The sequence below is a fragment of the Acanthopagrus latus genome, chromosome 17, assembly GCF_904848185.1.
Source record: "Acanthopagrus latus isolate v.2019 chromosome 17, fAcaLat1.1, whole genome shotgun sequence".
Taxonomy (NCBI): Eukaryota; Metazoa; Chordata; class Actinopteri; order Spariformes; family Sparidae; genus Acanthopagrus; species Acanthopagrus latus.
Window position 1 is genome coordinate 31,511,431 of NC_051055.1, and position 22,540 is coordinate 31,533,970.

Consider the following 22,540-nt stretch of genomic DNA (forward strand, 5'->3'; position numbering starts at 1 on the left):
ACCCAGCAGTCTCTGACCGGCTGAACACCATCAAGAACCTGCAGAAGGCGCTGTGCGAGTACGACAGCGCCCTCCATAAGGCGGTGAGACAGAGCACCAAGCTCCAGTCAAAAAAATGAGTATTTTTACAGACAGTTCAGGCGTCTGAGCGGCTCTTGTCAGAAGTCACAAGATGTTGTGTTTTATATTTGTGAGTGGGCGGGGCCTGATCTCTCTGTAAATGATAACTGTCAGTTAGTGTTCCAACTGAAAAATGAGATAAAACATCGAACTTCACTGTTTTTACCATGTCACAACTTTTTGAATCGAGTACATTTAAATCTGTCAAATCAACAGTTCATAAATCAGTTGTAATCCCCCGACAGGAGATCGTGACAACCTTCCCGATGAGTGAGAAAGTTACCCTGGTCCAGAACTGCACTGAGAGCCCTGCTCAGCTGACACAGGTACGCCTCACGCTGCACACCTGCACCATCTCACCTGACCTAACCTGACCCTACAGGCTGCTCTCTCACAAGTCAGTTCATCTCTCTGTGGAATTTGTCGTTTCTCGACACTCAGATCTGTGACTTGTGTTCGCTGCTTCAGCTGCTCAGAATCCTGTCTTTTCTGAATGTGGTTTGGTGCAGAGCTCCGAGGTGGCAACACAGCTGTTGAAGCATCAGAAGTGTGCGCAGCAGCTGCAGGCCGAAGCCAGCGAAGCTTTCTGTAACGCCTTCATCCTCAACAGAGACGTGCTGCTACACCTGGTGAGTCTCTGTGCTCTGATTGGATGATTTAAACACAGTCACCTGCATATCAGAGAGAAATGTTTCTCTTTTCTGAAAGGATAGTTTCTCACTGTGTGTGTGTTTGTGTGTGTGTGTATGTGTGTGTGTGTGTGTGTGTGTGTGTGTGTGTGTGGCAGGGGTCAGACTCTGGTGCTGATTGTCCATCTCCTCCGACTCGCCCATCAGACCTCTACACAGCCATCAGAGAAACCTTCCAGTGTCTACAGTGCTGGAAGGAGCAGCTACACACACTGCTCAGATAACACACACACACACACACACACACACACACACACACACATTGTATTTGTTTATAAATACAATTAATATATTTATTATCTCTGATTAAAGTCCATAAATCCTCTGGGAGGAAAACGTCTCTGCAGACAAGAGCTCAGTCAGCAGCACGCGTGACATCACAGCAGCATATTAATGAGGTCCTGCTGTCGGGTCACAAACAGGCTGATATGCTGTTAGCATGTTAGCATCAATCACGTTAGCAACACAATGTTTGGTTTCCACACGAGGACACATGATGAGGACACACGAGGAGGACACATGAGGACACATGAGGACACACGAGGAGGACACATGATGAGGACACACGAGGAGGACACATGAGGACACATGAGGACACACGAGGAGGACACATGATGAGGACACACGAGGAGGACACACGATGAGGACACACGATGAGGACACACGAGGAGGACACATGAGGACACATGAGGACACACGAGGAGGACACATGATGAGGACACATGAGGAGGACACACGATGAGGACACACGAGGACACATGTGGACACACGAGGAGGACACATGATGAGGACACACGAGGAGGACACACGATGAGGACACACGAGGACACATGAGGACACACGAGGAGGACACATGATGAGGACACACGAGGACACATGAGGACACACGAGGAGGACACATGATGAGGACACACGAGGAGGACACACGATGAGGACACACGATGAGGACACACGAGGAGGACACACGAGGACACATGTGGACACACGAGGAGGACACACGATGAGGACACACGATGAGGACACACGAGGAGGACACACGAGGACACATGTGGACACACGAGGAGGACACATGATGAGGACACATGAGGAGGACACACGATGAGGACACACGATGAGGACACACGAGGAGGACACATGATGAGGACACATGATGAGGACACGTGAGGAGGACACACGAGGACACACGAGGAGGACACACGAGGAGGACACATGATGAGGACACATGAGGAGGACACACGAGGAGGACACACGATGAGGACACATGAGGAGGACACACGAGGACACACGAGGAGGACACACGAGGAGGACACATGAGGAGGACACACGAGGAGGACACATGTTGAAAGTGGACGTTCAGCAGTTTTTTTGTCCTTGTAGAATAAAATCTGGACTTTTTTAATGAATGTATTTATATATTTATATGATATTTTATATATTCAGTAAAGTTTCTCTCCTTTTGTATTTATTAATATTATATTTGATTATTTCATCCTAACTGATGGTTATTTATTATGTAGTTCTCTACTTTTTATATAAAAACTGATGTTTTTATTAGTTTTTCATGTATTTTAATCTCAGTTTTTCTCTTTGGAATAATAAAAAACAACTGAATCAAACCTGTGTGAGCTTCCTGACTCAATGTCCAGCACTGAACACTCACACAAAACTGCACAGCTCTTATTTGGAAAGTCAGCTGATGCAGCCAATCAGAGACAATGTTTTTATTGATTTTCAATAAGAACATACAAAACACATCGACACACACTACACCACACTAGCTGTAGGCAGACCTTGCTGCATACACACACATACAACTACAAAAAATAAAAAGAATAAAGTCATCCCACTCAGTCGCCTTACAGATAAATATAATCTATTGTTGCTTGAGAAAGTCCATTAATGGTGCCCCTAATTACACAGGTTAACTTTTCTAATGTAACACATGTTGCCATCTCTATAATCCAAGATCGTGCAGAGGATTCTTCAGTCTGTCTTCAGGATACAGAAACCATCGTCCTGGCCTGCAGGAGGCCACAGATCATCAGAGTCGTACACTTAGTGTTAACAGAAAAGCAATCTGGGGAAATCTGTTTGGAATACAGAGTTTTGCTACGCAGGGTACCTAAATACCTGTGATTTTACTTAGAGCGCAGACAATCATTTTCCAAAAAGTTACCAGCTTAGGACATTCTCATACACAATGAATGAAAGTACCTTTGTACAGCGGTGGCTCATGTGCAGCCTGATGATGCTTTGATGAGATGAAGTGCCTCAATTGTAAGTCTTTAAAAAGTGTTTTTTTGGAATTCGATGTTTCAAAGAAAGCTCGTTAAATGTTAGTAAAGTGCCCTGAACACATAAGTCTCCAATTATTTGCAGCATTGTCGGCCCGAACCTGAAAACCAGTGAAAATTGAGAGACGGGGGTTTATCACCAATATGTCTATGAGCTTTAAACCATCTATCAATAGAGTTTTTAAGAAAGTGATGTGTTGGTTTTTTCTTTAAAGTTTTAAAATCTGCTGAATATAAATATAGGCTTAATGGCAGCTTAGATACTGATGCTTGTTCAATCTAAACCCATGCTGGAGGTGTGTGAGCACAGTAGTTCCACTGTAAACTGGTTATTCACCCCCATCATATGGAAAATACAATAATCTGAGTCTTAGTCTAGGTTTTCTGTTGTTCCAGATAAACCTACAAAATACACTATTGATTTCTTTAAAAAAAGGATTTTGGCAGTGGTATTGGGAGTGATGGAAACAAATACAAGAATTTCAGCGAGACAGTCATCTTAATTATGCTGATCCGGCCAGTCAATGATATTGGCATTGTTGACAATTTTTCCAGTAAGTCCTGTACTTCTCTCATCAACAGGTCATAGTTTGCTTCAACAACAGTTTTAATTTGGAGGGTAATCTTAATTCCAAGATCGGTAAAGCCCTCCCTCACGTTAGAAAAGGATGCACTTATAACTAGATTAGTTCTTTCATCTTTGTTCAAGATACGTGTAGAAGATTTTGCATTATTAATACTGTATCCAGAAAACTGACCAAATATATTAATTAAATGTCTGGACACTGTTGGATAAGTTTGACAAAAAGAGGATCACATTGTCTGCATACAACGACACAGTGAATGAACAGTAGTGGGGAGAGAGGACAGGCCTGACGGGTCGACCTCTCCCACGTTAACAGGTTTGATGAATTATCATTCGTCATCACACGTGCTGAAGGGTTGCTAACAATAATTCTATCCATTTCAGAAATGTTCCCTTAAGTCCATATCTTGGTAACAAATTGAACAAATTGTCATGACTGTAGATTCTTGTCCTTTGTGTTATGCTCAGATTATGTTTTTTTTGTCTTGTATCTGCCTGTATTTGATGTCCATGTCTTTGTATCATGTCTTGTTGTGTCTTATGTTGTCCCACTGTGTCCTTTAAGTTCTCCTGTGTTTTCCTGTGTTCTTCCCTCTGTCTGTTAGTATTGTTCTCTCCAGGTTTTCTCCTCTGTGCTTTCCCCCTGGTTAGCACACCCGGCCTCCTCCCTCCTCTCTCTCCTCACCTGTTCCTCGTCTGGTCATCAGTGTCTTTGTATTTAGTCTGTGGCTGTGTCTCAGTTCAGGGGCAGCATCCTTCTGAGTGCTTATTTGAAGTGCGATCACGTCACGACTCCGCATGAAGCCTGTCTCAATTCAAAGAGTTCTCCAAATGCTCCACACAAACGCCTCCTTCTTTTGCCTGTTGCTGGAGGACACACCGCTACGATCCTTCCAGGCTACAAACTGCCCAAGATTCATTGCGCGCCCAAAGAGAAGAAGTAAATAAATAAATAATGGTGACCTCAAGTGGTGCAGATCTCGCATTTAAATGTAAGTATTGGGTTTATACTCGGTTTTTACTCATTTGAGCGTCAAATGCCAGATATGTTAAACTTCAAGGGACCTTAAAACCTCAAAATATCAGTTAAAATACGTTGGTGATGCTCAGCTTGATGCCTTTTACTGTCCAACATTAGACGTTCAGACTTATATCTTATATTGTATTGTGACTGTGGAGATTTTATAGACTCGTTTTCCTTCATGTACATAAACAGACCAAGATGAACAGATTCAGATCAGGCTGTGATCCGTGTAAAGTCTAGCTAAACGTTGGAATAAAGAGTTTCTGATTATCCTCATGATGATTATATTTTTTTTTTCTGTATTAGAACTCTTTTGTCTGTTGACACAAAACATCTCGTACATTTCACTGGGACCGTCCCCTCTGTCCTGGGACCGATCCACTGAACCTGGGCCTGGTGGGCACCCTGCTCTTCCACTGGGCCGAGGGAGCTTCACTGACCTGTGTCATGTTTTAGTTTCAGTCCTTATTCGATGCAGTACAGTAGAGGGCGCTCAAAGAACACAAACCTGAACAGAACTCTGCTGCTTGTAGATGTAATGTGTGTGTGAAGTCCAGTCCAGTGTCAGAGTGAAACCAAACATCAGAACAAGTTGACACATGAAACAAAGACTGAGAGACGCTGATTCAACACAGAAACACTCGACATGGATCCTCATGAATCCAGCAGGAGGTCATCGAGTTAAACTGCACTCACACGCTTACATCACCGCTCATGTGTTCTGGTTCTGTACCAGACTCTTCTATATACCAACATAGTCTTCCTCCCAACCCAGAAACAGAAATTTTACAGTCCCCGAGTCTCTCCAGAGCTTTGTTGGTCCAATATGCAGGTTTGGACCAAAGAGCTCTCCCCATGTTCTGAAGCCGGGCTCACAGTTCTGCAGAACACTTCACATGGAAAAGGTCCGGTATAAGTTATGAGGGAAAGCAGGTAGATTTAAACAGACATGGCAGCCCGTCCTTCGCTCCATCTCAACACAGACACCTGAAAGACTTTTACATGTCAGGTCAACATTTGTTATCACATTAAACAGTGTAGTTGTATAAATGGACGAGCAGGGAAACGCTTCCATCTGTCTGGCTGAGGTTTTTGTTTTATTTGTCATTTATTTCATGTATTATTATTTCATTTATTATTTATTTATTTATTTATTTATTCATTAATTTGATGTATTAGTTTATTCATTACTATTCTACTTATCATTTTCATTTATCTATTTTATTCAATATTTATCTTATTTATTATTATTCTATGTTCTCCGCATCCCGTCATGTGACAGGAGAGGTTTGATGAGTCCAGTCTGTCCTCGGTAAAAGAAAAAGTTATAAATAAAATATGTTGAAATAAATAAATCAGCCATCTTCAGACTCTCTTCTCCTTAAAAACATCATTATAATGTGGATTCATAATTTCCGAATGTTTGTCGGGTCCAATATGATGGTTCTGTTTGTGTCAGAGTTCTGATAGTCAGCCAACAGAATAATAGTGTTCGAATCATGTGGTGTTTTATTAGCATCAACAGTCCTCATCTGTTCTGTTTGTCAAGCGTCCCCTGATCCTGGTCCTGATCCTGGTCCTGGGCCTGGTACTGGTCCTGATCCTGGTCCTGGTCCTGGGCCTGGTCCTGGGCCTGGTCCCCTGATCCTGGTCCTGGGCCTGGTCCCCTGATCCTGGTCCTGGGCCTGGTACTGGTCCTGATCCTGGTCCTGGTCCTGGTCCTGGGCCTGGGCCTGGTCCCCTGATCCTGGTCCTGGGCCTGGTCCCTTGATCCTGGGCCTGGGCCTGGTACTGGTCCTGATCCTGGTCCTGGGCCTGGTCCTGGGCCTGGTCCTGGGCCTGGTCCTGGGCCTGGTCCCCTGATCCTGGTCCTGGGCCTGGTCCCCTGGTCCTGGGCCTGGTCCTGGGCCTGGTACTGGTCCTGATCCTGGGCCTGGGCCTGGGCCTGGTCCTGGGCCTGGTCCTGGGCCTGGTCCTGGGCCTGGTCCTGGGCCTGGTCCCCTGGTCCTGATCCTGGTCCTGGGCCTGGTCCCCTGGTCCTGGTCCTGGTCCTGGGCCTGGTCCCCTGGTCCTGGGCCTGGTCCTGGGCCTGGGCCTGGGCCTGGGCCTGGTCCCCTGGTCCCCTGGTCCTGATCCTGGTCCTGGGCCTGGTCCCCTGGTCCTGGGCCTGGTCCCCTGGTCCTGGTCCTGGTCCTGATCCTGGGCCTGGTCCTGGTCCCCTGGTCCTGGGCCTGGTCCCCTGGTCCTGGTCCTGGGCCTGGGCCTGGGCCTGGGCCTGGTCTTCGTCTGTCCCAGCTCTTGGAGGTTTGTACCCTTTTGGTCTTTGTAATGTTTGAGTCTTTGTTCTCCTGAGTGTTTGAGTTTTTATCGACAGAACAGCTGAAGAGACGACAGGAACCAGGATGAGAGGAGCCGACCCGACTCGACCCGGGCCTCTGCACACGGGACGCTGCTCTACCAGCTGAGCTAAGGATTTTAGGATTTTTCATTTCCTTGCATGTCTTGTGTCCGGGTCGGGTCACATTCATTTTCAGATGAATTAATACAGTCGATCATTACTAACTTTGACGAACACACTGAAAACTGACACTGAGTGAATATTTCAATAATCAGCTGATTTTATTTCATGATACTGAACGTGTTCACTGGTTCTGCCTGGAAACGGTCTAAAGACAATCTCACGATCACAGATTTTATTACAGGTTGATTTTGAAGCTGCAGTCCAGAACCCTGAGGTCCTGTTCTGTTTGCAGCCTCAGCCGCCAGAGAAGCTATCTGTTGTTCTGGTTGTCATGGTGATATGGTGGGTGGGTGGAGTCTACCAATCCATCGTCATTATTGACAAAACCATAGTTCTGCTCTGCATAGTCATCCTCGGGGGCGTGGTCTAAGTGGGCGTGGTCAGTGTCCACCAGGGACCGGGTTCTTTTCAAAGCAGCTTTTCTGCTAAAGGCTCGGTACAGGATCACCATGACGCCAAACTGAAGCAGCTGCAGACAGACAGGTGAGAGACAGGTGACAGACAGGTGAGACACCTGGAGCTGAAGAGAGGCTGCTGAGCTCCTGACAGCCCATAATAAGCAGCAGGACGGTCCAGGACGCTGTTCTGACCTGGATTAATATGAGACCCACGTCCATACCCACGATGGTCAGAGCGTTCTCCTGCAGCCAATCACTGAGCTCCTTCCCACAGCCCTGCAGCACACACACACACACACACACACACACACAAAAACTGAATGAAACAGAATAAAGTTCTTTAACACAATCAGACATAAACATGTGTGTGCGTGTGTGTGTGGACCTGTCACAGAACCTGCTGGTACGAGCCGTTCCCTCGTCCGTACTGCGGGTCAGGGAGGGTTGGCAGGTCGGAGCACCAGCTGGAGTTGAAGCTGCGCTGAACCGTTCTGAAACAGGAACAAGGAAGAACGTCTGGACCGGTCAGGTTCAGACTGTCGATGTAAGAGTTCTTCAGCCAATCAGAGGGGCCCATTCTGCCACAGCACCGGCCCTGTCAGCAGAGAACCAATCAGTCACTATCAAGATCCGCCCATATGGGTTCACCGGGAACAGAACCACCTGTGGACACTCACATGGGTCTGTATGTCGTCCATCAGCTGGTCCTTCCTGTGACCGCTCTGCCCGTACAGACTGATGATGTCATCAACTGTGTCATTTAGACTCTGTCCAATCTGATCATGACAAACCAACACACGTAAACACAACTGACAACCACTGCAACAACACACCACGACATCATCACAACATACACACAAACAACAACAGGACAACATCACAACATAATGACCTCACATGTTGTCTCAAACACTACTAGTGCATTCTCACCTGTCTCTGACTTCCACACCTTCCAAAATAAAAGCCTCACCTTGTCTCTGTTGATGAGCAGCAGCAGAGTGACGAACAGCTGACCCAGGACCAGAACGATGAGGAGGCCCAGGTACTGAGGAGGCGGAGCAGAGTTCAGTTCTCAGCCTCATTAAACTAACAACACTGAAGGAGACGCCATGTTTGATGATGTGAACGAGCCTCACTTCCTGTCAGTGCTCAGAGAACTGGGGTTACTTCTCAGGTTACAGCTGACACTCACCACCAGCAGCAGGAGTCGGTTCTGTCCACTTGCTCCAGCACAGCCAATGAGACTGACCAGCACCACCACTCCTCCAATCAGGAGCAGCCCCGCCCCCACGGTGCGCAGCTCATCTACACACACACACACACACACACACATCATCACTAGGTGAGTTCAAGATCACACAGCGCTGCCTAAATCGTGATGCATGCTGGTTAAAATGTGTCCATGATGACCTGGATGGTTTCTGCTCCACATACGATGTCACATGACCTTAAGCTTGGAGGAGCAAGGTGGCTGCAGAGCAGGTGAGCAGTTGCTCTCCAGGTGCTGCGTGAGTCTAGACCCACCTTCATGACGTCAGGACTTTGCCCTAACTGGCTTTTATCTACGATGACGTGTATGACGTGTGTTTTGATGAATTTCCATATCCATAAGCGCCTCTTTTCTACTCAGATATCACCAAATATCACATACTTTCAGCTCAGTAGCAGCTGTGTGGCCGCACCTGTGGGACAGTCAACACGAATAAACCTATAAAATCCTTCATCTAATGCTACAACCCTGACAGATGTCATCAATAAACTGCTCAGTTCTGTCACCTTGTGGTGATGATGGAGAAGTGGTGAACTGATGTGTCCAGTGTTACAGTATCTGTTCTGTCCACTCTTATTAACTCTGTCTGTTCCTGTCACATTAACAATACAAAGAATCTTTCTGAGATATTCTGCGTGTGATGATGCGCAGCGGGACCAGACATCTGACTCAGTCATCTGTTCTGATTATTGTATTTAATTCATTCAGTGAAATGTATTTCACTCATTGTGAATAATGTTGCTATAAGAAAATGCATCATCTTATGTTTATTTGTTAAAAGTGTTGTTGATTTTCCTCAAACATTAATGGAGTTTAAATTCCCTCCACTTCTTCCCAGACGAGGAAGGCAAACACCGCGAGCTCAGCCAAGTCTCGTCACGTCTACAGGAAGAGAGAGTGTCCGACTTCGTTCAACTTGAACGCACCTATTACTGACTTTAGCATGTAGCTACCTATCACAGTGCAGTTAGCTCTAAGCTAACCTGTCAGATGTAATGCTAATGTATAACTAGCTGTAGGGTCAAGCTAACTGTTTGAGGTGGTTTCACCTGATTGGTTCAGTGACCTCAGGTGTATTGGCTCGTTAACCAGACAGAGACAGAGGCTGTCAGTCTCAGGTGGTCTCACACCAGTTCAAGGTGAACTCTAGTGGTTTGTTTGTTTGTTTGTTTGTTTGTTTGTTTGTGGTGTGAAACAGATGGACCAATCACAGGGCTGCGTTTCTGTCTAACAGTTTCCCCCCACTCCCAGTGTTTATGCTAAGCTAGGCTAACCACATCCTGGATCATCAGTAAAAATTGTACTGTTCCTTTACCTGCAGCCATTACCTGAGGACACAAAGGTCAAGAGGGTCCCTCTGTCAAACAGGATCCAGACTGCACAGCCCGCCACACTCAGACCCAGAACCTGCAGGCAGAGGTCAAAGGTCGGGTCAGAGGTCAGTGTCTGTCGCCAGAGAACACACACTTCACTTCTTATCGTCATCAGTCTTTTGTTTCGTTTGGCTCTCAGACATTTGTGACATCAGCTGCTGTCTCGCTGTGACAGAAGACAAGCATCCCTGTGAAACCTGTATTTCACTGAGACGGTTTTCTCTTTAGACTTCTGATTTCACTAGTTTCTGAACTTTGTGGTGACGTTCTGGTTTCTGCAGGATTGAAGTGAAAGTTTCCTCACCAGGAAGACGGAGTTAAACACATGAGAGATGAACTGCAGCAGCTGAATCTTCAATTCCAACTTCATCTCTCCTCGCTCAGGAACAGCCTCAGGTCCAACTTCAGGTCCAGCTTCAGGTCCAACTTCAGGTCCAACTTCAGGTCCCGGTCTGTGTGAGTTCTGGTTCTATTTAGCAGGTTCTTCAGTCGTGTTCCCAAGCAGAATGTCTCAGCTACTGTCTTGGCTGCAACAACAGATCAGAGTTCATTTCCTTATTGTCTCTAAACATTAACCTGATCCAACCGTCTCCATGGAAACACATACACACACGCACACACAATGTGCATGTACATCAGCTACATTTCCCATGATGCCTTGCAGCTGCTGATGAACAGGATGAGTGAACTGACAGTCAGCTGGTCTGAGATCAGCTCGTGTGTCTGCATTTTTACTGACATGTTGTGTCGTTTGTGTTTTTTACTTTGTAATTATATAAAACAAGAACAACGTGTGTGTGTGTGTGTGTGTTTCTGTCACTGGATCAAATATTAAAAGAAGGAAGAACTCAGAGGCCCAGAGCCTCCGTCAGGTCCTCCAGTGTGGGACCCTGGAGGGTCCTCAGACCTCAGTGTGGCTCGTTAATGAGAAATAATACGAACGCTCACTGTGACCTTTGACCCTGAGGTCACAGCTCGGCCTCGTTCCCACATTCTTCTCCATGTTGTTACTGCTCGGCACACAGCCAATCGGACTCAATCATTTGGTCTGTCGTGGTTACCAGGACAACGCCTCATCTTTACGTTGATCTGGGCCAGAGCTCAGCGTTTTGGGTTTTTTAAAAAATTTTATATTGTACACTATTTATAATCCCACAACGGGAAATTCTTTTTTCCACTCACTCAGGAGATGAGTGCCACATGCTACAGCGCCCATCAAACAGCGTTAGGAGCCGGTGCCATGCACAAGGGCACCTCAGCAATGCCCAGGATGTGAACTAGCATTCTCCAAATACTAGTCCACATCGTACTTTTTTGTGGGACCTGACGTCCCAATGGAACGTTTCTGATTTGAAGGTTTCAGTCTGAGGCTGCAGATGTCATGACATCAGCGTGACATCAGCAAACAACATGTCTTAATTAGTGATCAGTTCTGTGTGACATCAGCATGACGTCATGACATCACTGTGACATTATGGCATCACTGTGATATCATGACATCACTGTGACATTACCAGGCTGTACAGCAGTATCCTGCTGTCTGATTGGCTGTCAGGTGTTTGTAACTTCATGTGCAGACCCTCAATGGCAGGTAACCATAGCAACCACGCTAATAATTCATATATTCCCTGAGTCAGGTCCTTGAACCCTCTCAAGGACTTCAAGGACCCCTGGAAGGACCCCTGGAACATCTTCAAGGACTCCTGGAACATCTTTAGTTCCCCTCGAGGAAGTGAAATAATCTGTGATTAAAACATAATGATCTGATGGATCAATGAAAGAACTCAGCGATCAGTTCATGTGTCTGACCTCACACACACACATACACACACACACACACACACACACACACACACACACACAGTGGATGCAATGTGTTTCCCAGCAGGAAGAATTCCTGTCGGGTCGATCCATCAAAGCCCCTCTGAGCCTCTGCTGCCCCGCTGCATGCTGGGAGTTGTCACTGGGAACACTGGGAGTGTAAATCTGTGTTAATGTTCAGTGAGAGATTTTTACCCTCAGTCTGAGCTGACAGGCTGCAACAGCTTCACCACGACACGGAACACAGCTGCTGCAAGAACATCAAGAACATGAAGAACGACAAGAACAATAAACACACCGACACTGGGACGCTCAGCTGCTTCGAGCAGTGGAGGTTCTGTGTTTGCTGCAGGTTCGAGTCCCGGCCCAGCAGCCCCCCCCCCCCCCCCTTCTCTGAAGCTGTCCTATCAAAATAGTCAAACAAAGGCCTAAAACACACAGAACATACAGAACATGGTCTCTGATGGCAGCTGACAGAACCAACAGAACGTTTCTTCATGTTCAGGTTCTTCTCTCAGTCTGACTTCCTGTTTATCAGCAGAACATATTTCTATAATTCTTCTGAGCTGTGTGAAGTTTGGACCTCACAGTTCTGACAGTGTGTGTGATGCAGTGTCATGGACTGGTGCCGGGCCTGTCCAGGTGCCAGGCCTGTCCAGGTGCCAGGCCTGTCCAGGTGCCAGGCCTGTCCAGGTGCCGGGCCTGTCCAGGTGCCAGGCCTGTCCAGGTGCAGCGGTCGTGTGAAGACATGTCGGGATGAATCCTGACGACTCCGCCTCGAGCTGCTCGCGTCTGTTCCCGACACACAAACACCGAGCATGTCAGGATCCGTCTGAGATGAGCCTCCACGGATCAGAACAACACAGACTGAGAGCAGAACAGACTGAAGGTATTGTACCGGAACAGTCCTACAGAACCCACACTGTTCTCCTCCATCACCACAGCACCAATTGATCTGTTGGAAGAACACTGTTCAGCCCAGACGTGTTTACTCTCATATCTCAGTCAGCTGTTCTTAGGCAGGAGGTTCTGATGGTCCATGAGATGTTCTAGAAATCTATAGGTGGACCTTGTGGTCAGCAGGTCTTTTAAACGGTTCTACAGGTTCATTGTCAGGTTCTAAAGGTGAATGACAAAGTTGTAGAGGTCTTTCAGTTTTTTGTTGTAGTGGCCCGAAGAGCTAACATTAGCTTAGCCTCATTTACTGGGGTTCTCAGAGGGGTTCTCCTGTTAGGGTCCTGTTAGGGTTCTGTTATGGTTCCTCAGATGGTTAACTACATGTGTTGGATGATGTTAGAATTGTTTCCACCACAAATAGATTTCATCAGGTTCTTGGTGTTTGTGTTGGTTCTGTTCCGTCTGGCAGGTTCTGTGAGACAGCAGCTCTGCTAGTGAAGAGTTAAACTGTGTGTGTGTGTGTGTGTGTGTGTGAGAGAGAGAGAGAGGCCACGCCCCCGTGCTCTCTCTCTCCTGTCAGTGTGTGTGTGTCTCTCGCCCGAGATGAACGTGTTGCTGTCTCTCTCTCTCTCGCTGGCTCTGATGATGTCGTCCTGCGGTGGTGAGTGACCTTTGACCTCTCTGTGCCTGCTCACACTCAGCTGATAACAACAATCACTCAGTCAACCAATCAATTGATCGCTCGATCGATTGGCAGCAGGTTGGAATGACAGTTCAGTGTCTGAGTGAGGAACCATCTGCAGATTGTTGATGATCAATAATAGCTGTTTCTTTTCTTAAGTTCTGGTTCTGGTGGTTAGTGAAGAGGTTCTAATGGTCATAAAGCAGTCCGAGGGATCGTTGAGGAGGTTCTAGTGGTTAGTGAGGAGGTTCTAGTGATCTTTGTGGAGATTCCAGGTGTTGTTAAATGGGTTCTCCGGTCATTCCATTCCGACATTGTACGCTGTCAGATTTGCAGTGAGCTGTTCCGCAGTGTTCTCCATCACCATCATTAAAGGTTCTGTTTCTGAACCACAGAAGTGTCGGATCAGACGTCACAGACCAACAACATGCAAGACTGGGATCAGGGGGAACTGTTAGCATCTGGTCCTCTCCGGTGTGTTCTTGTGACTGAACCGGTGTTGGAAGTTCTGATGGATCATGATGTTTTGGATCTGAACAAACAGGAAACCCTCTGTCTTCTTTCAAATTCATGAATCCTCGTGTTCTTCTGACTTAACGGATCCAGTTGAGTTGCATCGCATCATTAGTCCAACATGTTGAGATGAGCGGACTGTCTCATCTCAGACCCGATTCAGTGTTTAATGTAGTGAGCTGATAACATCAGGTTGGTCCAACATGTCGACACCAGATCACCTGTTCAGTCTGAGTGTAAATGAGTCTTTATGAAAACACAGGAATATTCACAGTACTCTGGTCCACAGTTAAATATGAGCCGCGGTGTTCTGATGGTTCAGTTCAGTTTGCTCCGGTTGCTGCTGATTCTCTGGAGATGAACAAAGTAAAACCAACGTGTTAAAAGTGAAAATGTGAAGTAGAACCTGCAGCAGAGTTCAGCCTGCAGGCAAGTCTCTGCACGTCTGTGTCCTGACTCACAGCAGCTCCAGGATCAGTTTCTCTGCACGTCTCGGTCTGAACGGGCAAGTTCACTCACAGACGACGACTCCGAGCCAAACGTGTGTCAGACGAGCTGACGGCGAGCGTTCGCTCACCTGACAGTCTCATCTCACTTTTAGAGTTGCGCTTTTTATAATGAGAAACGTTTTGTTTTCAAAGAGTTTCATCAGGAAGAAGTGCTTATTAATAATTATAGATTGCTGAACTTAACTAATCACATCATTAATACAGGTGCAGCTTTTTCAATGACTTTCTATGCTGAAGGAAAAATTAGGACTCAACATGAAGTCCTGATGTGGGTTTTTTGGTTGTTTCCTGTTTTATTCTGGTAAATATCTCTGTTTTGCTTTCCACTTCCTGTCTGTGTCTGTTGTCCTGCTCACCTGTGGTTCTCACCTGTGGTCCATCACTGAGTCACTTCCTGTGTTGTCATCCTGGTTTCTGGTTCGTCCTCCGTTTTCATATTTTCTCTTTAGTTTTATCTTCATACTTTTCTTTAATGTCTTTTGTCGCTTGCTTTTTGGATTTTGGAATTTTCTAACATAGTTCATCCTCACAGTCTGACCTCTGACCTCTTTATTCCCAAAGTGTTTCCAACATGTTTCTCCATCCGTGGCCCTGAAACACTCGAACTGACTTTTATTGGCGGTTTTAAAAATGTCCTGAACGTCCTGAACGCAGCCTCGTCCTCAACAACACAGGAAGTAGATCAAGTTACCAGAATCCCTCAGGTCCAATCATGGTTTGTTACTCTGTGTGTGTGTGTGTGTGTGTGTGTGTGTGTGTGTGTGTGTGTGTGTGTGTGTGTTTGTGTGTGAGTGAGTGAATGAGTACAAAACGAGGACCAATTAAAATAAACCTCATGAAGTTATGCTGCAGCTGATGACATCACAGCTGATGGCAGACAGACGGACTTTTATCAGATCATCTACATGTGTACTCGAGTACACAGATGTACTTAGTTACTTTGCATCAGTCAGCAGTCGCTGCTGATCTATGAAACACAGATGACAAATTCACCAAAACATCAATGTTTTTTAAATGTGTTGTTTAATTTTTCAATAAGCAGGAAATAAGTCAAATCTGCCTGGTTTGGCCTGGTTTAGCACAATCACTGGAATTAATGGGAACTGTTAGCCTAGCTTAGCACAAACACTAGAATCAGAGGGAACTGTTAGCCACCTCTGAGTCTGATGTTGTTTCAGGTTTGACGGCAGAAAATCATGAAGAAGAAACGACCATCGCGTTCTACGACTACTCAGCAGAGACGACACCCAACTACGACTACAACGCCACCTTCGACTATTACTTCGGTCAGAGCGGCAGCGTCATGTAGCATCAGCACCAAGTGCAGCTGTGTTGTTGTCAGGATGTGAAGTTCTGACCCGAGTGTTTGTGTCCTGCAGTGACCGGACATTATAAAGTCTCAACCAATATCAACGAGGCTGAAGACGAGACCGGGATAAATGAGTCTGCAGTCAAGAACCAGGTGAGAGAAGTTTATCTTTAACGATATGAATGAACGTGTCACGTGACCTCACATTGAATGCGAGAACAGAATCAGATGTTATTAAAATAAGTAAAATGATAAAAATTAAAATATGATGACGTTCGTGTGGAGACGTGTTGATGCAGCAAAACAGACCTCTGGGCTCAACAAAGTGACATCATCGGTCTGTCACGACACAGTCCTGCGGTCTGATTGGTCCGTCTGGTCACAGTGCATCAGGGGACATTCACTGTCCCGAACAGAACAAAGTCAGAAGTGTTCCCGTCTGGACGTCCGTCTTCTTCTGTGACTCACTGAGAAACATCCTCTGTGAACACTGGTGCTTTGTTTCACACACATCCAGTGTGAACATGAACGCAGCTTCGTCTCTACGGAGTCATATTAGGGACAAAAACTTGAAACAACTCAGCCAAAACTGTTGACTTCATGTTTGGTTTCGTGGTTCACAGAACTGTTCTGTTGTTCAGCAGAACGCTGCAACTCTGTTTCACTGTGAAGCTCGAGAACTCTTCAACACAGAGGACATGATGAGTTTATGTGAACTGTCCCTTTAATGCTTCTTGTTCTGACCTCTGTCCGACCCATCTCAGGCTGCAGGTGTTGGTCCATTGAGCCCGGTGCTCCTGCTTGGATTGGTTGTCCATCAGATCTGGACCTGATGGGGGGCGGAGACAAAGACCACCTGCAGAAAGGTGAGAGCAAATCATGAACAGTTAATTCATGTAGCTCCTCCTACTGCAGTAACACACAACCTGTGGCCACGCCTCTAATCTGTGTGTGTGTGTGTGTGTGTGTGTGTGTGTGTGTGTGTGTGTGTGTGTGTGTGTGTGTGTGTGTGTCAGGGCATCCTGCTCAGAGAGAAGTTGTCGCTTCTTTCGGCTCTGTGACTGTCAGCCGGACTCCAGGTGTAACTTCTTCTTCCTCAGGTGTTTGTGATCTTCATCACACCTGATTAGATCATCATCATCATCATCATCCCTCAGAGTTTTAAAGGAACATTTCACTCAAACATTAACCTCACTCATCATCTCCACGCTGGTCACAGAGTGCTGCAACTGAACAACTGAAAGTGAGACTCTCACCAAAAAGCAACCGAGGGTTTGTTTGTGATTGAATATGAGTCAAACCTTTGTGTAAAAGCATAATTACGACAAAAGAAGCACCTTTAATTTTTACTGTAGTTTTGTTTTTAGGCTTGAGGAGCGGTTTGAGGAGGAGCCACCATTACTCTCCTGCCTGTTAGGTTGCACTCGGGGATCGACACTTTTTGTCTTCCATGACAGCGGCGTGCCGGAGGTGCTACTGCTAACATGAGTTGTTCAAAAACTTTCTTTTTAGTAACTCTGTGTACACAAACAATGTTCTCAATGCTGGTGTTCATGTGTGAGACCCTGGTGATGCTACCAGCAAAGTTTCATGTTGTGTTGAGACTTCTTACTGTTTTAAAAATAGAGGTTTTGATGCTATTGTAAAAGTGCCCATAGCACTCCCACTGAAGATGAGTTTGAGCCGAAAATGAAACAGTAAATCATAAAAGTGCCTCTTTCATCGTAATTATGCTTTTACACAAAGGTTTGACTCATGTACATTCACAAATAAAGCCGAGGTTGCAGTTTGGGGAGAGTTTCACTTAAAGTGAACTGACATTATTTAACCTTTAATTACCTGATGCTAACACTGTTAGCTCAGCAGAGCTACCTGATGCTAACACTGTTAGCTCAGCAGAGCTACCTGATGCTAACACTGTTAGCTCAGCAGAGCTACTTGATGCTAACACTGTTAGCTCAGCAGCTCCAGTGAAGACTTCATGTTGATAAAGGTGTAAATCTGGTCTGAGATCAGTTGTGATGTGTTCTCTGCTGCAGACTGTGATCAGATGAGCTGATGGAAACATCTGATGTTTTAAATCAAGTCTCAGCTGCTTCAGTTGTTCAGCAGAACGCTGCAGCTCTGTTTTACTGTTAAACTTCAGAACTGTTCTGTGGTCTACCACACTTCACTGACACTGAGGTTGTATTTTTGGGTGAAGTCTCTTCATAATGAAGCTGCAGAGGCAGAAACATTTCCCATGTTTTATTTTTCTAATAAAATCTGTTGAAATCATTTTGAGTTCTGGTTTTTATTCTTCTTCAGTTTCAATGAATTTTGAAGCAGATTTACTTTGTGTTGTAATTTGTCTGAGACGTGTGATCGAGTGTGTCAGAGCTTAAAGTGGATCATTCAGTTTTTCACTTGTTGATCATTTAATTTGTCTCACTGGACTCAGAGTGCTGGAGGACGACAGACCATCAGGAAGTTGTGACAGTCATCAGAGGAGACATGGAGCCATGTCCAGGGTGCTGGGCCGTAACACCCCCGGAGCCCATATGGGCCCCAACCCGGCCCGCACCAAAAGACATTTTGATGAGTTATTTGAGGTTTAAAAGCTCACATGCAGAGGAGCACTTCAAAGAGTCAGTATTTGACGCAGCTCTAGACGCTGCCATTGTGCAGGTAACACAGGTTTCAGGGCATGCAAGAGCCGCACGGAGGTTTGGGTTTTTACACCCACAAGAATACAAAGATGACTTGTCTGCGGATTTTCCAGAATGAGTTATTTCATTTAGAACCGCATTCGTGTCCACCATAATAAAATCGAGTTAGGCTCAGTTCAAGATGTGCCTGATGTCGCCACGGCTATTCAACTGTTTCTGACTCTACCTGTTACTGTTGCAAGCGCCGAAAGATCCTTCTAAAAACTTAAACTAATTAAGACGTGTCTGAGAAGCAGCATGGCACAGGAGAGACTGTCGGAGTACTGAAAATAAACCCCACACAGTCTGGACCTGAAGAGGGCAGGATGGGATTCTGCTGATATGCCAAAAGATCAAAGCATGAAAGCAAACTCGCCTGTAGGAACACATGTTGTCCTGTGAACATTAATCACAACTGAAAATGTATTGATCTGATGAAGTAACTTGCAATAAACATAATTTGGCAGGAGGGCACAGGGAGGACAGCAGGAGGACACGGGGACTCAGTAGATAACGTCTTTTATTGAAATATATTTGAAATGTTTGGAACAAAATGGAGCCTCAGGAACACAAACAGACGACTGAAACAAGAGTTCAGTGAAGGACACACGGCTCAGAGACAACAACAGAAAACTACAACATGTCTAATCAAACCAACAACTTCACCTGAGAAACAAACTAAAGTCACAGCTGCTCTACCTGACAGCACCAACCAATCACAGACCCCCTCAGTCCATCAGTCCCACAGCAGGTCCGTCCGTCCCGCCATCGACATGTACTCGTCCAGCTGAGCATCCAGACGGCTCTTACTCAGGGACATGTACTCGTCCAGCTGAGCGTCCAGACGGCTCCTGGACGCGGACATGTACTGATCCAGCTGAGCGTCCAGCTGCTTCTTTGTTGGTACATCAGCTTTAATCTGGACACGCCCCCTGGAGGCAGCAGCCCCGTCCCTCTGCAGGTGTGTTCGTCCTGCAGGACAAACAGGAAGATAAAAGGAAACAAACAGGAAGATATCAGTTAACGGTTTTCATCTAAACCAACTCTGACTGTATGTTTGATGAGTGAAAGTGATCTGATTGGTTTGTGTTTCCATCAGGTGTTCCAGATTGTTCAAACAGCTCTACAGGTGAGTGTGAGGTCCCTCATCAGCTGTCTGAGTGTGTTAGCTGCTCAGCTGTCTTCATCACACCTGAACAACAACTCACCTGCAGTCCCGTTCTTCAGGAGGCGACGCTGCCTGAGATCACTGCACAGGTTCCCTCGTCCTGTAGAGGAAACACACAGGTAGAGGTTTGACCACAGGTCCAGGTGTAACTACAGGTCCAGGTGTAACTACACGTCCAGGTGTAGCTAAAGGTCCAGGTGTAACTACACGTCCAGGTGTAGCTAAAGGTCCAGGTGTAACTACATGTCCAGGTGTAACTAAAGTTCCAGGTGTAACTTAAGTTCCAGGTGTAGCTAAAGGTCCAGGTGTAACTACATGTCCAGGTGTAACTAAAGTTCCAGGTGTAACTTAAGTTCCAGGTGTAGCTAAAGGTCCAGGTGTAACTACACGTCCATGGTGTAGCTAAAGGTCCAGGTGTAACTACACGTCCAGGTGTAGCTAAAGGTCCAGGTGTAACTACATGTCCAGGTGTAACTAAAGTTCCAGGTGTAACTTAAGTTCCAGGTGTAGCTAAAGGTCCAGGTGTGACTAAAGTTCCAGCTGTAACTACAGGTCCAGGTGTAGCTAAAGGTCCAGGTGTAACTACACGTCCAGGTGTAGCTAAAGGTCCAGGTGTAGCTAAAGGTCCAGGTGTAACTACAGGTCTAGGTAAAGCTAAAAGTCCAGGTGTAGCTAAAGGTCCAGGTGTAGCTAAAGGTCCAGGTGTAACTACAGGTCCAGGTGTAGCTAAGGGTCCAGGTGTAACTACAGGTCCAGGTGTAGCTAAAGGTCCAGGTGTAACTACAGGTGTAATAAATATGTTTTATGGTCACTGAGATGATAAACTTTAGCTCCTGGTGTCTCCATCAGGTGTGTGACATTACACTGTCTGACTGGGCTCTGCTGAGGTTTCAGGTGAGCTACTCACTCCTGCAGGTGGAGCAGAACCTTGCTCTCCATCTGTATTTATTCCTGAAGCTCCAGAAGCCTCGAGGTCCGGAGGCCGAGCGGCGGCGAGTCACCTTCTGCCAGCCCAGTCGGGTCCACACGCTCCTCCTCTTCACGTGCTGCTTCATCCTCACAGACGGGTCGCGAGTCTGCATCGGGTCACAGGGTTCACCGGGTCAGTGTGGACCGAGCTGCTGCTCCTCATTGGTCCACAGCTCAGTGACTCACCTGCAGATCGGGCAGCAGCGATGCCTCTCCCTTCAGCAGCAGGACCAGCGGCGTTGACCCCGTCCTCTGCTGCAGCTGGATGGGGTCAAAGGTCACCATCCTGGGCTGGGTCAACTGGTCCACTGCCACCTGAGAGAAGCTGCAGCCGGGACAACAGAGACGAGTTCTCTTAGAATTCAACATCTAGTTTGAATCAGCGGAGATGATAAAGTGGTCAAATCATTAGTCGTGATGACTCACAGCACAGCAGAAATCGATCGATTGATCCAGATTAATGATGTTGATGAAATGTGTGACTCACCGCTCATTAAGAGAAAGTGTGGAGGACCCTCTGAGGTATAAGGGGCCTGGTTCTGATGGACCCGTCAGTCTGCTGCTTGTCTGACTCATTCTGCTCAACACAACACAGGTTAGAGACACACAGCTGAGGCGAACCGTTCACCTGCGGGCTGATTACCACACACACACACACACACACACACACACAGCAGTAGTTTACTTTCGCGCCGATCACACCACTTTACAATCTGCAGAAATCACGTTATAAGTGTACTCGTGGTTCTTCTCTGCGATTCAAATCATAGCCGAATCAGAACAACGAGCACAAAGAATCACGACTCTCAAACTTGAGTCTGTGCGACTTTTCATTGAGTCTCCAGCCCAGAAACATGAACGTTTCACGGGATGTTAAACGAGATTCGCCGCTGTTGTCTCGACATCACGTCAGGAGCGCAACACGCTCTGATTTTACAGCTAGCATTAGCATTAGCTTTAGTCTTTAATCTCTGGCGGCCAGTTTTCGGTAGAAGTCGACAGCTGCTGAAGGTGAACTACAGATGTGAGGTCGCAGTTTACCTTTGCCGTGAAGCAGACACCTGGTATCTTCCGCGAGGTCAGGTGAGCTCAGTAGCTAACTGACCGCGATGCTAATCAGCTAGCTGTCCATGTGTTGAGTTGAGGTCACGCAGCTCGGTTCCTTTGAGACGTTTCCAGATGTTTCTATACATTAAACTGTTCCAGCAACGTCCCAAATCAACTTCACAACGTTTGAATAAACTGCAGAATCCACTGGACGCTACAGCACTAAAGAATGCGAACTTTTATGTATTTATTTATTCAAGAATGCGACTTTAAACGGGCTAAAGTTAGCTGACTTAGCAACATCTCCCATAATTCTTATGACATCACTGTCACCGGTCACTCACCTCATGACCAACCTGTCACTCACTTCAACCTTTCTTCAGTTCAGACTGAAAAACACGAATTCAGGGAAAAGACTGAAAAGGATTTTTTTTTTTTTAAATCCACCCTCACTGTGACGCACTGACCAGCAGCTAGCGGCGGCGGCAGCAGGTGTTTACTCCCTGTGGGGGACAGCTGTTCACGTCTTCTACTGAAGTAACTACACTGTGGTAATACTCTGTTACTTCTGTCAGAGTACAGAGTTTTATCAGGGAGGTAAAACTTAAAGCTTGTTATAATCACATCATTAAATACAAACTATTTTAAGTACAAGTTAAAAAA

General features: G+C 46.2%; 2 protein-coding genes and 1 long non-coding RNA gene across 8 annotated transcripts; all 3 read right to left on the reverse strand.

Moving 5' to 3' along the window:
• Positions 1–7,307: 7,307 nt before the first annotated feature.
• si:ch73-139j3.4 (tetraspanin-19) lies at positions 7,308–10,834 on the reverse strand. Of its 2 annotated transcripts, none has more exons than XM_037074279.1 (8): positions 10,580–10,834; positions 10,231–10,309; positions 8,825–8,937; positions 8,603–8,677; positions 8,310–8,408; positions 8,030–8,227; positions 7,825–7,908; positions 7,308–7,703 (listed from the first exon to the last, which is right to left on the reverse strand). In XM_037074279.1, the coding sequence occupies exons 1-8, from the start codon at positions 10,643–10,645 to the stop codon at positions 7,485–7,487; spliced, it is 933 nt and encodes a 310-aa protein (XP_036930174.1). In that variant the 5' UTR covers positions 10,646–10,834; the 3' UTR covers positions 7,308–7,484. The 2 variants fall into 2 exon arrangements, with proteins under 2 accessions (XP_036930174.1, XP_036930175.1); XM_037074280.1 differs by having other exon boundaries at positions 10,218–10,309; positions 10,580–10,626.
• A 5,332-nt stretch (positions 10,835–16,166) lies between these two features.
• LOC119005415 lies at positions 16,167–19,018 on the reverse strand. Its single transcript, XR_005070504.1, has 3 exons — positions 18,881–19,018; positions 16,751–16,862; positions 16,167–16,548 (listed from the first exon to the last, which is right to left on the reverse strand). It is a non-coding gene; the product is annotated as an uncharacterized LOC119005415 (long non-coding RNA).
• Positions 19,019–19,195: 177 nt separating this feature from the next.
• LOC119006145 (chromatin target of PRMT1 protein-like) lies at positions 19,196–22,394 on the reverse strand. 5 transcript variants are annotated; one of them, XM_037074542.1, is made up of 6 exons: positions 22,345–22,394; positions 21,318–21,407; positions 21,017–21,155; positions 20,769–20,937; positions 19,902–19,961; positions 19,196–19,665 (listed from the first exon to the last, which is right to left on the reverse strand). In XM_037074542.1, exons 2-6 carry the CDS (start codon positions 21,404–21,406, stop codon positions 19,430–19,432), a joined length of 693 nt encoding a protein of 230 aa, XP_036930437.1. In that variant the 5' UTR covers position 21,407; positions 22,345–22,394; the 3' UTR covers positions 19,196–19,429. The 5 variants fall into 5 exon arrangements, with proteins under 5 accessions (XP_036930437.1, XP_036930435.1, XP_036930433.1 ...); XM_037074540.1 differs by having other exon boundaries at positions 21,318–21,465; positions 22,222–22,382; XM_037074538.1 differs by having other exon boundaries at positions 22,222–22,380.
• Between the last annotated feature and the right edge of the window lie 146 nt (positions 22,395–22,540).

Excerpts from the sequence above, each read along its gene's own strand:
- LOC119006145 (XM_037074538.1), bottom strand. Across the intron at positions 21,156-21,317 it reads ACACTTTCTCTTAATGAGCG|CTTCTCTCAGGTGGCAGTGG; the intron begins GTGAGTCACACA and ends TCCCGGCTGCAG. Across the intron at positions 20,938-21,016 it reads CGCTGCTGCCCGATCTGCAG|ACTCGCGACCCGTCTGTGAG; the intron begins GTGAGTCACTGA and ends GACCCGATGCAG.
- si:ch73-139j3.4 (XM_037074279.1), bottom strand. The coding sequence starts at position 10,645 with ATGAAGTTGGAATTGAAGATTCAGCTGCTGCAGTTCATCTCTCATGTG. Across the intron at positions 8,938-10,230 it reads CTTGACCTTTGTGTCCTCAG|ATGAGCTGCGCACCGTGGGG; the intron begins GTAATGGCTGCA and ends GTGTGTGTGTAG. Across the intron at positions 8,228-8,309 it reads TGGACGACATACAGACCCAT|GGCCGGTGCTGTGGCAGAAT; the intron begins GTGAGTGTCCAC and ends CTCTGCTGACAG.